This window comes from Otolemur garnettii, unplaced genomic scaffold (assembly GCF_000181295.1).
Source record: "Otolemur garnettii isolate 467f Iridium unplaced genomic scaffold, OtoGar3 scaffold00073, whole genome shotgun sequence".
NCBI lineage: Eukaryota > Metazoa > Chordata > Mammalia > Primates > Galagidae > Otolemur > Otolemur garnettii.
In genome coordinates, this window is record NW_003852468.1 from 3,373,106 (window position 1) to 3,390,628 (window position 17,523).

General features: G+C 35.1%; 1 protein-coding gene across 1 annotated transcript in view; it reads left to right on the forward strand.

Annotated features, from left to right (window-relative positions):
- The window catches only part of SPAG17 (sperm associated antigen 17), a 248,348-nt gene that overhangs the window by 154,817 nt on the left and 76,008 nt on the right, over positions 1–17,523 (forward strand). Inside the window, exons 21-23 of the mRNA XM_012807634.1 lie at positions 5,450–5,686; positions 6,630–6,741; positions 13,382–13,546. Coding sequence (XP_012663088.1) covers positions 5,450–5,686; positions 6,630–6,741; positions 13,382–13,546 — 514 coding nt within the window. The remainder of the gene's footprint in view (positions 1–5,449; positions 5,687–6,629; positions 6,742–13,381; positions 13,547–17,523) is intronic.

Below are 17,523 nucleotides of genomic sequence, written 5' to 3' on the forward strand. Positions count from 1 at the left end.
CCATGAATGGATCAATAAATTGTGGTATATGTACACCATGGAATATTATGCAGCCTTAAAGAAAGATGGAGACTTTACCTCCTTCATGTTTACGTGGATGGAGCTAGAATATATACTAGAAAGATGGAGACTTTACCTCCTTCATGTTTACATGGATGGAACAAAGTATCTCAGGAATGGAAGAAAAAGTATCCAATGTACTCGGTCCTATTATGAAACTAATTTATAGCTTTCATATGAAAGCTATAACCCAATTATAGCCCAGGAATATGGGGAAAGGGGAGAGAGAGGGGAGGGAAAATGATATGAAGGCTGTCAACCAGTACATAAAACCAGCACACTGTACCCCATAACTGCATTAATGTACACAGCTATGATTTAATAAAAATAGAATAAATCTTTTCTAGAAAAGCAAACATTGAAGGAATTTGTCATGACCAGACCTGCCTGCACAAAATACTCAGAACAGCATTATGCTCAAATCAGCACAACGGATAATCACCACCCAAAAGCCCTCAAATGTACAACTTTTATAAAAACAATAGAACAAGAGGCAAAAAAACAAACAAACAAAAAGGCAATAGAGATGACTACCCAACAGGATGAACAGAACAATATCTTGCATATTAGCACTACCAAATAACGTTAACAGACTGAATACTCTCAAAAGACATAGGCTGGCTGAATGGATGAAATAACACAACCTAAGTATCTGCTGTCTTCAGGAAATATATCTAAACCGCAAGGATGCACACACCTCACCATAAAAGGATGTAAAAATATTCCACCCAAATGGAAATCAAAAGAAAACAGGTACAACCTGATGTCATAAAACTAGAAAAAGAAGAACAAAGCAAACCCAAAGCTAGCAGAAGAAATAATGAAGACCAGAGCGGGACTGAATTCATTGTAAAACAAAAAAATGATTAAAAAGATTAACAAAACAAAAAGTTGGTTATTTGAAGAAATAAAGTCAACAGACTTCTTGTTAGATTAACCAAGAACAGAAGAGAAAGGATTCAAATAAGCTCAATATAAATGGGAAAAGAAGCATTGCAACTGATACTGCAGACATACAAAGCATCATCATGAATCATACATCAATCTCTACATGCATGAACTGGAGAACACAGAGGAAATGGATAAGTATCTGTAAATGTACAACCTCCCAACACTCAAGCAGGAGGAAAAAGAAATCCTCAACACACCAATAATGAGCAGTGAGATTAAAACAGTAATAAAAATCCTCCAAAGAAGAAAAAAAGGTCCAGGCCAGATGGATTCAAACAAAGCTAACTTCTATCAGACCTGCAAAGAAGGTCTGGTACCCACAATACAGAAAATGTAACATAAAATTGAAAAGGAGGGCATCTTCATGAACTTATTCTATAAATTTAGTATTACCCTGATATCAAAGCCAGAAAAGGAAAACACCAAAAGAGAAAACTACAGACCTCAATATCCCTTATGAAAATAGATGCAAAAATCCCCAATAAAATGGTAGCAAACAGAATTCAATAACACATCCAGAAAAAAATTCACCAGGACTCAAGAATTTGCTAGAATAGACCAGAATTCAGGAAAACACTTTACTTGCTATTCTGGTTATTACAAAAAGACCTTATAAAGAATACAAATGATCAACCAGATGAAGATGTACAGAAAGCAAGTCCACAAGAGTCCCAAGCTTAGGAGCTTCTGTCCTCTTGGAGTAAGGGTGTGTCATTCAGAATGTGAATGCACTCACCGATTCAAAACTTCTCCAAACATTATTTATTGTTAGAGGTTTTTATAGAGATTTTCTCACATGGGGTATGATACATTATTATCTCAATCTTCAGCTCCTCTTCCCACCCTAGAGGTTTGAAAGTTTCAAACTTCTAATAAAAGTTTAGTCTCTCTTGGTGACCAGCTGCCCCGCCCCCATTCTGAAGCTATCTAAGAGATGCCATGAGTTACTCATTAGAGCAAAAGCTGCTCCTATCACTTAATGAAATTCCAAGAGATTTAGGAGCTCTGCGCCAGGAGCCAGGAATGAAGACCAAATCACAGCATCACAGTTGGTATTAAATTCAGTTTTCACCTCTCCAAAAAAGGCCTTTTTTTGCCCTTACTCATTAAACATAGTTTTTATTTATATGATTCTTGGTTGACTTTTTAATTTCCTCTTAGCATTCTAAAAATATTGTTTCACATTTTGCTTGCTGGTATGTAGCTATTAATAACTCAATTGTCTATCTAATTTTTCATTCTTTCATAGGCAGTTTATCTTTTCTTTCTAGCTACTTAAAACATTCAATGGTATGCTGGGAAGTATTTAGTAGTAACTCTCTAGGAAAATGAAAGTATGAGTATATGTACATTCCATGTACTCTGATATATATAGAATAGTATATAGTATATATAGCACAAAATTTACATATACTAATAAAGTGCATAATATACTTTATTATAAATTCCATACAACTAATTGATTTTAACAAAATGACTTCATTGCTTTTTGCTAAGTTCTTGTATACTTAGCCAAATTGTAGTTACAACTGATAAACAAGTGTCATTTCAATACGGATGTTAATTGATATTTTCATTTATGTTAACAAGACAAAAATGAAACAACAAAGGAATATGTCTCACTTGTCAATGTGAGACAAATAATGGTTTTTGAATTCTGGAAGAATAGCTCTTCAGTTTTTTGTGTTAGTTACAATGTATAACAGCTATAAACACAGCCACATTTATTTTAATTTTTTTAGACAGGGTCTCACTCTGTCAACCAGGCTCAAGTGCAGTGGTGCAGTTAAAGCTACCTGTAACCCCAAAAGCCAGAGCTCAAGTAATCCTCCTGCCTCAGCTTCCCAAGTAGCTGGGGCTGCAGGACCCACCATGCTGGCCGTGTTTAAGTTTAATCTGCATTAACATTCTCTCTATCACTTTCTTAAGTCTTCATAATAAACAATCAATCAACCCTGATCTTTAGCATTTGGTGAAATTCATAGTATAAACATTCCTACAATGGCTACTAATATAACATCAATGAATGCCATGTTGACAGCAATATGCAGCAGCTGCAATGTTTTCACTATACAGATATAATTGACATAAATAACCTCAGGAACATCTAAATAGGGAGATGTAACAAAATAATTACAATGTAAGTTTTGAGTTTTGCCTTTGTTTTTAATGTTTTGTTTAATTATGAATTTATGCAAATTACTTTTTGGTGATGGCTGTGGTTAACAACTGGCTCACAAAATTCCAAAATATTGAACAATAAACTCTTGTAAGCCAATATGAGCCAGGTCCAAAACTTCTGCTTTTGATTTACTGACCTTCCAAAATGTTAGGATTTAATGTCTTCCAATATCTCTGAAAATGCTTCAGCCATTATCTGTTTAAATTCTGCTTTTTCAACAATTCTGTTCCAGTTTCAAGAGGTTCTTCAAACTCACATATTCATTTTTTACACTCTCTTCTTTCTTTTCTTTTCTTTCTTTCTTTTTTTTTTTTTTTGCTTTTGTTTTTGTTTTTGTTTTTTGAGCCAGAGTTCCACTATGTTGCTCTCTGTAGAGTGCTCTGGCATCAAAGCTCACAGGAACCTCAGACTCTTGGGCTTAAGCAATTCTCTTGCCTCAGCCTCCCAAATAGCTGTAACTATAGGCACCCACCACAGTGACTAGCTATTTGTTGTTGTTGTTGTTGCCATTGTTATTTAGCTGGCCCAAGCTGGATTCAAACCCACCAGGCTTGGTGTATGTGGCTGGCTCCATACCCACTGTGCTATGAGCGCTGAGCCAATAAACTCTCTTCTTTCTTACTTATACTTTTGATGCTTCCTTTTACTGATTTAAGCATATTTTTAAAATGTACTTTATATTCTCTATTGGGTAGTTATAATGTCAATAGCCTCTACAGATAGAATTTTACAGTTTGTTTCTTTAGATTCTTGCTCAGAGTGGTTTATTTCCTTGTGTTTTGTGATTTTAATTTGTGAGCTCATATCAACCTATAGCTTTTTTAAAATAAAAATTTAAGACACAATGCATTTTGGCCACAAATCTATGTGAAGGTAGGCTTGTGGTTGGGAGTCCTCAGGAGAGAAATATGTGCCATTACTTTTTTTTTTTTTTTTTTTTTTGGTAATTTCAGGTTAATGGAAGTGTATAAACAATCAGGTCAAAATATTTGATTTTGTTAGGTAGAGTCCTTCTTGTGGTTATGTCTCACACTCAAAAAGTATTTCAAATATTCCCACACCCTGCCCATTCAGTGGGAACACCCTACCCTCTTTCCCATCTCTCCCTCCCTTGTTACCCCTTCCCAACTTGAATTCAAATGAGTTTTTCACCTATGTGAGTATGCATTAGATCAGCTACTGGCTTCATATTAGTATTGAGTACATTGGATAATTGCTTTTCCATTCTTGTGACACTTTACTAAGAGAAGAATGTGTGTTTCACCTCCATCCAGGATAATATAAAAGATGTGAAGTCATCATCTTTTTTATGGATGAATAGTATTCCATAGTATGCATATACCACAATTTGTTAATCCATTCCTGAGTTGATGGTCATTTAGGTTGTCTCCACATCTTCACATTGTAAATTAAGCTGTGATAAATAGTCTAGTGCAAATGTCCTTATGATAAAATGATTTTTTTTCCTTCTGGGTAGATGCCTACTAGTGAGACTGCCAGGTCAAATGGAAGATCTAATTTGAGTTCTTTGAGAATTCTCTATACTTCTCTCAAAAGAGGCATATTAGTTTGTAGTCCCATCAACAATGTAAAGGTGTTCCATTCTCTTTACATCTGCACCATCATCGGCAGCTTTGGGACTTCATGATGTGGACTAATCTTACTGGGATTAGGTGATATCTCAGGGTGGTTTTGATTTGTATTTTTCTGATGATTAGGGACAGCAAGCATTTTTTTCATATGTTTGTTAGCCATTGGTCTTTCTTCCTTAGAGAAGGCTCTGTTCATGTTGTGCCATTACTTTTATCTATTTTATGTACCATTTTTGAAATGTTATGTGCCAGGAATATTTATCTGAACATCTACTGCATTGCTGATAAACCCTCTTATAACCTAAATTAAGAATTAAACTCATATGCAGAAGGGTAGGAGGCTGGGAAGTCAGCTAAGAGGCTTTTGCAATGGTCCAGGCTAAAGACAATAAAGACTTAAACTAATAAAATCTCAACAGAAGCTATGAGAGAAGAAGCTGAAGAGAAGAGAGTTCTCTGAGGAGTGTTGACAGGGTTTAGTGGGCAGAAGTTGGCTAAGAGAAAAAGACAATCAAGAATTACTTCAAAGTTTCTAATTAAGTATTTTAATTTTCCGTGATATCAATTAAAAAATCATGTTAAATTAGTTTCCAAAATAAACCTGAATGGAACCCTTACTTGTTTTGTTTCAAAATCCTGTTAAGCTTTTTAAATGTTTTTACAGGCTTGGAAAGAAGAGCAAGATCGATTAGCAGAAGAAGAGAGATTAAAGGAAGAAAAGAAAGCAGAAAAGAAGAGTAAAGACAGTGGTAAAAAGAAAAGCAAGGAAAAGGTAGATAAAGAAGACAGAACTCTGAAGAAAAAACCTTCTTTCAAGGACAAACCTAAAGAAGAACAAATAAAGATCCACGAAGTAATAGAAGAGATCCTCGATGAACCAGAACCTGCGATAGTTTACCCGGTAAAACAGGCAATGCTCTAAAACGTCTCTTCGAGCTATTCCTGATTGTTTTGGAAAACATGGATTCATTGGAAACTTAAGATTTTCTTGTCTTCACCACCACCCCAGAATGCCTTGGGGTTTCTTCTGGTATCAAATATCTCAAACCTGTATTTCATCACTCTGATATCTAGAACCTTCCTTGAATGCTATGTAGCTAGGTTACTAAGGGCAGTAGAGATGTAAAATTAATCTAAAAGTATTCAGTTAGGTATATGTAAATAAGCAACTGTCATCAGTCAACATGAACAAAATGTTGGCTTTATCTGTCTCAGATGATGGGACTTGCTGGCTACATTTGCTTGTCTCTCTGAAGGCACCCATGTTTCTGGATTGTATGTTTTTGTAAAACATTCTCTTTGCAAATTCTCCCTCAAGTAGTTGGCTGTTATAAGGAAAACCTAACTGGAGAAAATGGAAAGAAATGTAATAGGCCCTGTTCTTTGTAGCTCCTTCTCTAAACCAATTGTTCTCAAGTTTTAGCATCCTCTGTTAGCAGCACAGTAAAGAATGTCTTTTCCATACGAGCTCCTATAATGTAAAGTGCCATCATTCCTCAGTATAGCAGATCACTTGAAACGGAAAATTAGCAGCCAATGAATGAGTACTTGATTTCTCCTCGAATTGCCTTGGCAATAATACAGTGATTTGATTTGGACTAGTTATGAGGATTTTCCAATGAATAGGATTTAACATCACAGGCTTCTTTTAATGCTGCCTACCATTGTAACAGCATCAAAGGTTCTAAAAGTAATATGGATGCTGACCTCTGGGTCTGCAAAGTAACAGACAAATAAATCATTTAGCAGAAATTAAGCTATGGCAACTTTAATTAGCTGACATTGATAAGTTGATTTTTGTCAATTGCACTTCTACATTCAAAGCATGATGTTTTCTCTTCTAGTTTCGAGGATATAATATGGGAGATATTCCAATCCAAATCTCAGGGACAAATCACTATCTGTATCCTTCTGATGGAGGGCAGATTGAAGTTGAAAAGACAACGTTTGAGAAAGGTACATTTTGAAAGCAACTAGTTAATGGCTTGGGAAATGTTAATGCTTTTCAGACAATTGTGGAGACTTGTACTAATAAGTGTGATAGGTGAGAGTATTGATATATGTACTATAATTTATTTTGCACCACATTCAGCATTTTCAAACTAATTCTTCTATTATAAATGTCTTTGCAAGGCATAGACCAGCCCAGAGTTTAGCTGATACACACTAATACAGGTATACCATTTCAGTTAAGATATGAAAATACTCCTGAGTGAGGGGCTATTCTACAAATGAAACTTTACCCTGAAAGGAAGAACAATGTAACCTAAAATGTACCTTCATATTAATTTGAATAAAAAAATAAATAAATAAGAAAATACTGTTATATGATTGGTATATAGTATAGTAACCTTAATGACCAAACAATCAATAATCATTGATAATAATAATTGTTAATAAATAATATTAATTATAGCACATACTGTTATCTCTGAAACCAAGCACATACTTTGAGTTTATAGCATTTTTTTGGATTGGACTTTGGAGCACAGACCTTGTGTGCCTGCTGCTAATAGCCAGTTATTTTAGCTCTTATTAAGATTTTTATATGAATTCAATGCATCCCAGTTTCAGATTGTTCATAGTAAATACAGTATTTTCTTTTTTATATACCAAAATATTATTTAATAAATACACACAGTAAATTAGCAGAATATAAAATTAACATATGGATATCTATTATTTTTCCATATACACACAACACTCTGAGAATAAAGCAATCTCATTTAAATTTTCATCTAAATAATGCATTGTTTAGCTATAAATTTAAAAAATAAGGTGCTAGAAACATAGTAAATACAGCATTTTCCACCAAACTTTCCAATTTTGAGAGCTGATAGCCTAATCAAAGTTGAAAAAAAAAGGCTGGAGGAGGTAGAGCAAGATGGCAGAACAGAAGGATCACTCAGCTGAGCTCTCCTAGAATGACTGGGGAAAAATAGAGAACCCAGCCATACCTGGTGCAGGGACCTTACACAGAGTCATAGCTCAGGGAGCAAAGTGAGGAGGTGATGACCTAGATATAGTGTATGATCCAGGGCAGTGGAAATCTGATGAATTAGGCAAGTGATTGCAACCAGCTGGGATCTCCTGGCCCCCACAGAGGTCCAAGATGGGAGGAAGCCTTTCTGGAGTTTTCAGTTGTTGGGGGAAGCTGCACATTGAGTGGAAAGCTTAGAAGAGTGGGAAAACTCAAACAGTATACATGAACCAGATTTGAATGCTGGTTAGGGTGGATTTTCTATAGGTTTGGTGGCCAGTGAGGCAGCCATATTGAGAAGGTCTCAGTGGTCAGGGGGCTGCCATTGTGGGAAGGTCATGAGAATGTCTTAGCAGGGGGCTAAAGCATGGCTGTCTTAATTCCACCTGCTGAAATCAGAACTCCACTCTTGGGACAGGCTTAGACTCCTGCACCACACAGGAACGGGGGGCACTGTGAGACCTGCCCCTAAAGCAGAGTCTGAATGCTGAGGAAATAATCAGGTGATTCACCAAAGACAACTAAGTTTGGAATAAGGACCATAGAGGTTGCTGGCTGTGCTCTTTGTCTCCTAAAAAAGCCATATGGTCACCTGGTATACTAGTGACATATTGCAACATACTGTCATCAAAAGCAAGGACTTCTATTTGAAACAAAGGAGGCAGTGAGAACAGAAAAGGAGAACAAGGAGGTGAACAAGAAGAAAGAATGCATGAGGAGAAACCAATAGAAAAATTCAAGCAACATGTAAAATCAAAACAGAGGAATTCCCCCAAGGGACTATGAGGCAGCTACTGCAGAAGACTCCACCTATTAAGAATTAATGGACATGACAGAAAGAGAATTTAAAATATGGATGATAAAGACAATAAAAGAAATGGATGAGAAAATGGAAAGACAGAAACAATATCAGATGAGAGATATATAGAATATAGAAAGAATATGGATGAGCTTCAGGAAATGAAGGAGACAATCAGGGAATGTAAAGATGCAGTAGAAAGTATCAAAAATAGGTTAAACCATGGAGAAGAAGAACCTCAGAGGTAGAGGATAAAGTTCCCAAGTTAACCCAGGTAGTTAAACAGGCAGAAAAGAAGAGAGAGAAAGCAGAATAGGCACTTAGGGAACTATGAATGCCTATGAAGCATTCAACATACCAATAATGGGGATTCCTGAAGGGGAAGAAGATTGTCCCAAAGATATGGACACCCTACTGGAGACTATCATAAATGAAAACTTCCCAAGTTTTACTAAAGACCCCAGCACACTTCTTTCAGATGGATATTGAACCGTGGGTCATCTCAACTTTTAACAGAGCCTCTCTAAGACACATTGTAATGAACCTGTCCAAAGTCAAGATGAAAGAAAAAATTCTGCAAGCAGCCAGGAGTAAGTGCCAACTGGCCTACAGAGGCAGAGCCATTGGGATAGCAGAGTTTTCAACTAAAACCAAGCCAGAAGAATACAGTCATATACCTTCAACATTCTTAAACAAAACAATATAAGCCCCAAATCCTGCTAAACTAAGCTTCAAAATTAATGGATAAATTAAATCTTTTACAGATATACAAGCACTGAAAAAATTTGCCACAACAAGACCAAATTCTATGGGAAATACTTAGACCTATTCTCAACACTGACCACCACAATGGACCACCAGCAGTGTAAATACCCAGAAGTTAAACATCAAAGCTTAGCTTCCACAGTGGCACAAAGGACAAAACTACATGATGGACTTTCACAAAATAAGATGAATAGAATTCCACCACACTTATCAATCCTCTCAATAAATGTCAATGGACTGAATTCACCACTGAAGAGGCACAGGCTGGCTGACTGGATAAAAAAAAAGCACAAGCCACCATATGCTGTCTTCAGGAGACACACATAGCCCTGAAGGACAAATAAAGACTTGGGGTTAAGGGATGGAAAACAGTATTTCAAATAGTTGGAAATCAGAAGAAAAGAGGGGATATAATCTTATTTTCAGATACAAACAGATTTAAAGCAACTAAAGTTAAGAAAAACAAAGATGGACACTTTATACTGGTCAAAGAAACAATACAACAAGAAGACATTTCAATTTTAAATATTTATGCTCCCAGATTTATAAACAGATCTTGATGGGTCTGAGCAATATGATATCCCATAATACCATAATAGTTGGGGACTTTAACACCCCTCTGAAAGAACTGGATAGATCCTCTAAACAGAAACTGAACAAAGAGGCAAAGGACTTAAATGTGACCCTAGAACAAATGGGGTTAATAGACATATGCAGAACACAACATCCCAAAGCTAAGGAATGTACATTTTTCATGTCATCCCATGGTATGTACTCCAAAATTGACCACATCCTGGGATAAAAATCAAACCTCAGCAAAATTAAAAGAATAGAAATTATACCTTGTATCTTCTCAACCACAAGGCAATAAAGGTGGAACTCAACTCCAACAAAAATGTTCATCCCCACATAAAGATTTGGAAATTAAAGAACTTTATCCTGAATCATAGTTGGGTTCAGGAAGCAATAAGAGGGGAAATCATTAAATTCCTCAAACATAACAACAATGAAGACACAAGTTATCAAAACCTATGGGATACAGCAAAAGCAATCTTGAGAGGAAAATTTATCACATCAGATACCTGCATTTGAAAAACAGAAAGACAGCGCATCAACAAACTCATGAACTGTCTTATGGGATTGGAAAAAGAAGAACAATCTAATCCCAAACCTAGCAGAAAAAATAAATAACCAAAATAAATCAGAGATTAATGAAACTGAAAACAAAAGAATCACTCAGAAAATTAACAAAACGAAAAGTTGGTTTTTTTAAAAAATAAAATCAATAAATTTTTGGCCAGATTAACTTGAAACAGAAAAGTAAAATCTCTAATAACCTCAATCAGAAACAATAAAGGGGAAATAACAACAGATACCACAGAGATACAAGAGATCATCTCTGAGTACTACAAGAAACTCTGTGCTCATTAATTTTACAATTTGGAGGAAATGGATCAATACCTGGAATCACATCCTCTCCTTAGACTTAATCCAGAAGAAATAGATCTCTTGAACAGACCAATTTCAAGAATCAAAGAAATAAAATTTTAAAAAAACTCCCAACAAAAGTAGCCCTGGTCCAAACGGCTTAACACCAGAATTCTATCAAACTGTCAAAGAAGAGCATAGTCCCATTTTGCAAAAATTATTCCAACACATTCTGTAAAGCAAACATCACCCTGATACCAAAACCAGGAAAAGACCCAACTAAAAAAGTGAATTTCAAACCAATTTCACTAATGAATATAGATGCAAAAATTCACAATAAAATTCTATCCAAGAGATTACAGCTACACATGAAAAGTCATTCATCACAATCAAGTAGGTTTCACCTCAGGGATGCAAGACTGGTTTAACATACACCAAGTCCGTAAACGTAATTCATCATAGGAACAGAGCAAAAACAAAAACCTCTCAATAGATGTAGAAAAAGCATTCAATAAAATTCAGCACTTTTTCTAATTAAAACACTTAAGAATTTAGGCATAGGTGGCACATTTCTTAATCTGATTGAAGCCATCTAAAACAAACCCACAGCTAGCATTATACTGAATGGAGTAAAATTGAAAGCTTTTTCACTTAGAACTGGAATCAGACAAGGTTGTCTATTGCCACTACTATTCAACATAGTGCTGGAAGTTCTAGTCAATGCTATCAGGCAAGAGAAGGAAATAAAGTGCATCCAAATGGATGCAGAGGAGGTCAAATTCTCACTCTTTGCTGATGACATGATTTTATACTTAGAAAACCCCAAAACTCAACTCCAAGACTCCTGGAAGTGACCAAAAAATACAGCAATGTATCAGGATATAAAATCAATGTGCACAGATCAGTAGTCTTTGTTTATGCCAATAACAGCCAGAGTGAGAAGCTAATCAAGAATACCATCCCTTCACAGTAGCTTCAAAAAAGAAAGAAAGAAGGAAAGAAAGACAGACAGACAGACAGACCTAAGAGTATACATAATAAAAGAGTTGAAAGACCTCTATAAAGAAAATTAAGAAACTCTAAGAAAAGAAATAGCAGAAGATATTAACAAATGGAAGAACATACCATGCTCATGGCTGGGAAGAATCAACATCGTAAAATGTTTATACTACCTAAGCAATCTACAGATTCAATCCAATCCCCATTAAAATATCATTGTCATACTTTCAAGATGTGGCAAAAATAATTCTTCATTTTTTATGGAACCAGAAAATACCTCTATAGCCAAGGCAATTTCTAGTAACAAAAACAAAGCCGGAGGTATCACCATACCAGACTTTCTGTTATACTTCAATGCCAGACTGATCAAAAAAACATGGTATTGGCACAAAAATAGAGACACTGACATTTGGAACAGAATAGAAAACCCTGAGATGAAACTAATATCTTACAGCCACCTGATCTTTGATAAACCAAATAAGAACATACAAGGGGGAAAGAATCTATTCAATCTGTTCAATAAATGGTGCTGGGAGAACTGGATAACCACATGTAAAAGACTGAAACTGGACCCACACCTCTCACCACTTACAAAAATTGATTCAAAATAGTATTGAGGACATAGGATACTTTTTTTTTTTTACCTTTCAAAACTACTAAGAGTATAGTATAAATGTCTTACCACAGCAAATAAGTGAGATGATGTTTATGTTAATGAGTCTGATTTAAGCATTCCACATTGTATATCAAATGAGCACATTGTACACCATAATTTCATACAGTTATAATTTCATTATCAAGACTTTACATCTTTTTATTAAGCTGGATGAAAGTAGAATGCATTATTCTTAGTAAAGCATCTCAAGAATGGAGAAGCAAGAATCCTATGTGCTCAATTCTGATATGAGGGCAATTAATGACCTAGTACATGATGAAGGAGTGGAGGAAGGGGAGAGCTGAGCAGGGGAAAGAGGGATGGGGCGGGGGGTCACAGTGTATGGTATACCTCTTGGGGGCAGGACACAATTATAAGAGGGACTTTAACAAATGCAAACAGTGTAACCTAATTCTTTGTACCCACAATGAATCCAAAACAATTTTAAAAAGTAATAATAATAAAGAAAAGGAAAGGCTGGATTTTAAAAAAACAAAGAAAAATATAGAGGAGAAGAAAAATGAGTCAGAACACCAAAAAACCAAATGAATTATTGAAAGAAAAAAATGGATTATTGGGGAAAAATTAGATAACTACCATAGTGATAATAACAATAGTAACTACTATAAATAACACATGCAATTGTTATAAAAATTAAAATATTAATATTTAACTTATATTCAACACATGAATTATCTCAATTGATAAATCCCAATTTATTTTCCCTATAATAAGTTGATTTGAAAAGTTACTAGAAGGCCTGCATATCTCTTTGGTCCCCCTACCATTTATTCCTGGAATTCCACCATTACTTTATTCCATTAGACAGCTATTTATAGAAATGTTGATAAGCCTAAGTATTTCCCCTCCGGGTTTAAACTTATTCAGTGCTGCATTATTTAAACATCTTATCAAGGAGCTTAACATAGCATGCTGATCAGACCATGTTTAGCCTATGGTTCTTTCTCAGGCTCAACTTTTATCAAAGTGAAAGTGAAAAAGGACAAGCACAATTTTATAATTCATTTAAAAGACCCTAAGGAGATTATAAAAAAGGAAAATGAAGAAGAGGATTATTATTATTATTATGAAGAAGAGAAGGAAGAAAGACATAAGGAACACGATCTTGAAGCAGGTAAGCAATTGTGTCTTTCAGGCAGTGGAGGCAGACCCACCCACCTGACATAAATACACATGGGTCCCTTGCACACAGAGTTCTTCCAGAGGGTATCTGAGGTATTTTGCCATTCTGTAATGTAAGTTGATCTTTATTAAATACATACCCCCTACTTGGTTTTCTACCTCTAAGCACCCAGCTCTTGATCTCAGTTGTCATACAGAATCTAGCCAGGATAGTTACCTTTATGTTCATTCTGTCCTTCATTTTGGTTTCCTTCCTTACATCAACTGTAATTTCTAGCACGCACACAGGTTCTCATTAGTTGATTCATACTGAAGCTTTAGTTTCTTTCCAATATTCACAGCAAATGATGGTGTTTCTCCCCATGCCCTCTCTATCATTTAGTTCTCTCTGCAGCACCAAATTTCATAGGTTGCAAAGACAAAGGAAAAACCATAAATTTGGCTACAGGAGTCATTACCTGCCTGAGATGAGAACTGTAAGTGAATGTCCATTGATTAAATACCACAAAATGTCCTGGTAATACTGTTCAACATCTGCAGGCAGCAGCACCTAGAAAAATAAATTATTTCTTGTCCAATGTGGTGTGGATTATACCTGCAAAAGAAGATGAGTTAATAAAATGCATGCAACTCAAATTAGTGATAATATCAGTAACTAAACCTCACTTGTAAGTTTACTTACAGTCACACAATTGCAAGATAAGAAAATAAGATTTGACAAGTGCAAATGTACTCAAGAACTTAGCATGGAAATTTTTAAGTTACATTTCTTTGTTATAAGATAAAAAATATGGATTATTACTAAAAATTAGGAAATACAGAAATATTGAAAGTTAGTTGTTACTATGACGCTACCAGCCTAGTGATAACTACTATTCATAGTGTATTTCTTTCTTAATCATCATGAGCATTTTCTTATTTGTCAAGTATTCTTTGAAAGCAAGATTTATTATTTAATAATTTTTCATTGGAGTATATATGTAATAATTTAATAATTTTCATTATTTTATACATTTAGGTAATTTCCACTAAAATAAATAAATATATTTATACTTATACACATATTTACATACATATTTATAAACAAATATATGATACATATGCAGTAGAACCTCCATAGTTTGCCACCTCCCTACATTGACCACCTTCTTAATTTGATCTAATTTTCATAGACTGGACATGCACCACATGTACGCAACAAAAGTCCCTATGTTCACCACCTCTGTATGTTGACCAGTTTGTAACAATCCCTTGGGTGGTCAACTTACAGAGGTTCTACTCTATTTATGTTAGTGTATAAACATATATAAATAATTTCATTTTTTCCTTTTTGCATAGATAATATCCAATTTTTAGCCTTAATATTAAACCTTCCATTTCTAAATTTCCTCTTTTGATTTAGGCTTCAATTCTCTCCAGAGTCTGCCAACTTTGGCCCAAACTTGACCTATCATCTGTTTTTGTAGTGCCCATGAACTAAGAATAGTTTTAACATTTGTAAAGGGTTGTTTAAAAAAAAAGAAAAAGAAGATTGTGTAATAAAGACTGTCGGTAGCCTGAAAAACCTATAATATTTACTATGTGGCTCTTTTCAGAAAAAGTTTGCAGACCCCTAATCTGCATGGATCTGCAGCATATTTGCGGGAAGAAAGATGGAGAGATAGAGAGTAGTGAGCACTGCCAACCACTGCTTACTTTCTTCTTTCCCCTTTACAAAGGTTCTGTTCTAGCTAATTTATTGTTTGTTCAGTTTTATTAACTTTTCTCCTTAGATGAGGTACATAATAGTAGGCCCTGTCAGTGTTTACATATCTCTGGGTATCTTGAATGATACCTTAGATGGATCTTAGATCCCCAAATTGCTATCCTTTTCTCTTTATGATTCTCAGTTGGTATTGCACTGCCTTATAATTTCTGGATTAGAAATCGATGAACACTTGTAATCTGAGAATGGAGCTGCAGCTTTAGCTCAGGGAGTTTTCCTTTGGTTGTTAATTTAATGTTTGCTGTCCTTTATTTGTTCCTTTTATTCCTTTTGCAAAACCTACAACAGGCACAGGTTTACCATCCAAATCTCTTATGCTTTTTTCATTCCTTGCTTCTGTTTAAATGTTTGCCCTGGATTTTGAGAAACTTTTGACTTGATTTTCCAGGAAATTTATTCAAATCTCAAAAGGACAATGTTGTCCTTCAATTCACCTACTGCATACTAAATGATCTGATTGAGGAAGCATATTTTTAAATTCCAGGAAGTACTTTTTAAAAATATTTGTGTGTGCTTTAAAAAAAAAAAAAAACCATCAAGTATTTAACTCTTGCATAATTTATATCTGTTGAGCATGTACTTTGGGTTTTATTTTTTGTTTTCTGACTATTATTCCCATCTCTGTTCACTTGGCTTCTTTAGATGGCTTGTTTCAAAATGCTTTCCCTCAAGTACCTACCAGTACACCCTCTTATTGATAGTACATTAAGGTGCCTATTTACCTGTACCTTAATTGATAAACCTTATAAACCAATAAACCTTATTTTTTTCACTAGACTTTAATTTTTAGAGCAGTTTTAGATTCATAGCAAAATTGGGCAGAAGTTACAGAGGTTCCTTCATCCTCTCTGCTTCCACACATGCACAGCCTCCCCCACTGTCAACATCCCCCCACCAGAGTGATACATTTGTTTTACTGATGAACCTGCATAAACACATCCCTGTCATCCTGAGTCCATCGTTTATAGTAGGGGCCACCCTTGATGTTGCATATTCTATGAGTTTGGAGAAATGTATAACGACACCTATCCACCATCCTGGTACCACACAGAGTAGTTTCACTGCCCTAAACATCCTCTGTGCTCTGACTATTCATCCCTCCCTTCCCCCAGCACCCCCAAACGACTGATCTTTTTACTATATCCATAGATTTGCCCTCTATAGAATCTCGTATAGGACATAACATTTTCAGACTGACTTCTTTAACTTAGTAATATGCATCTGCTCCCTGCATGTCTTTTTGCAGCTTGATGGTGCATTTTTTTTTTTAGCACTGAATCATATTCCATTGTCTAGATGTATGACAGTTTATTTTTCCATTCATCTACTTAAGAACATTTTGTCTGCTTCCAAGTTTTGTCAATAAATACCCATGTAAGGTTTTTGTATGGACACAAGTTTTTGACTCCTTTGGGTAAGTACCAAGGATTATGATCACTGTATCGTGCTGTAAGAAGATGTTAGTTCTATAAGCATCTGCTAACTTGTATTCCAAAGTGGCTGTACCATTTTGCATTTCCACCAGCAACAAATGAAAATCTTTATTGCTTTACATCCTTGCCAGTATTTGGTGTTTTGGACTTTCTTTATTCTAAATTGTTCCTAGTTGTATCTTGTTGTTTTAATTTCCCTGATAACACTATGTTGAGCGTGTTTTCATATGCTTATTTGCCATCCATATATCTTCTTTGGTGAGGTGTCTGTTAAGGTCTTTTGCTTACTTTTTAATCAGGTTGTTTTCTTATTATTGAGTTTTAATAGCTCTTTGTATGATTTTGATAATAGTCCTTTATCATATATGTCTTTTGCAAATATTTTCTCCTAGGAGAGAAAGAAACTGACTTTTCTCCAAGTTGGTTTTGTCTTTTCATTCTCTTGAAGCCCTACTTTTATTCCATTAGTCATTTGGATTTCCAGTCTAGAAATTATTCTTCACAAGTTAGGACAATTTTTTTTTTAGAATATTACAGAGGTACACATGATTTGGTTACATAGCTTGCTTTTGTACATTTTAAGTTAAAGTTAAATGCACCCTTCACCTGGAATTTGTGCATTGTACCTGTTAGGTGTCAATTTCCCCATCGCTTCCTCCTGGCTTCCTTTCTCTTTGATGTCCTTGAGTTTTATTTCCATAAATGCATGTAAGTGTTGACCAACTAGTTCCAATTTACTGTTAGTACATGTGGCGTTTGTTTTTTTCATTC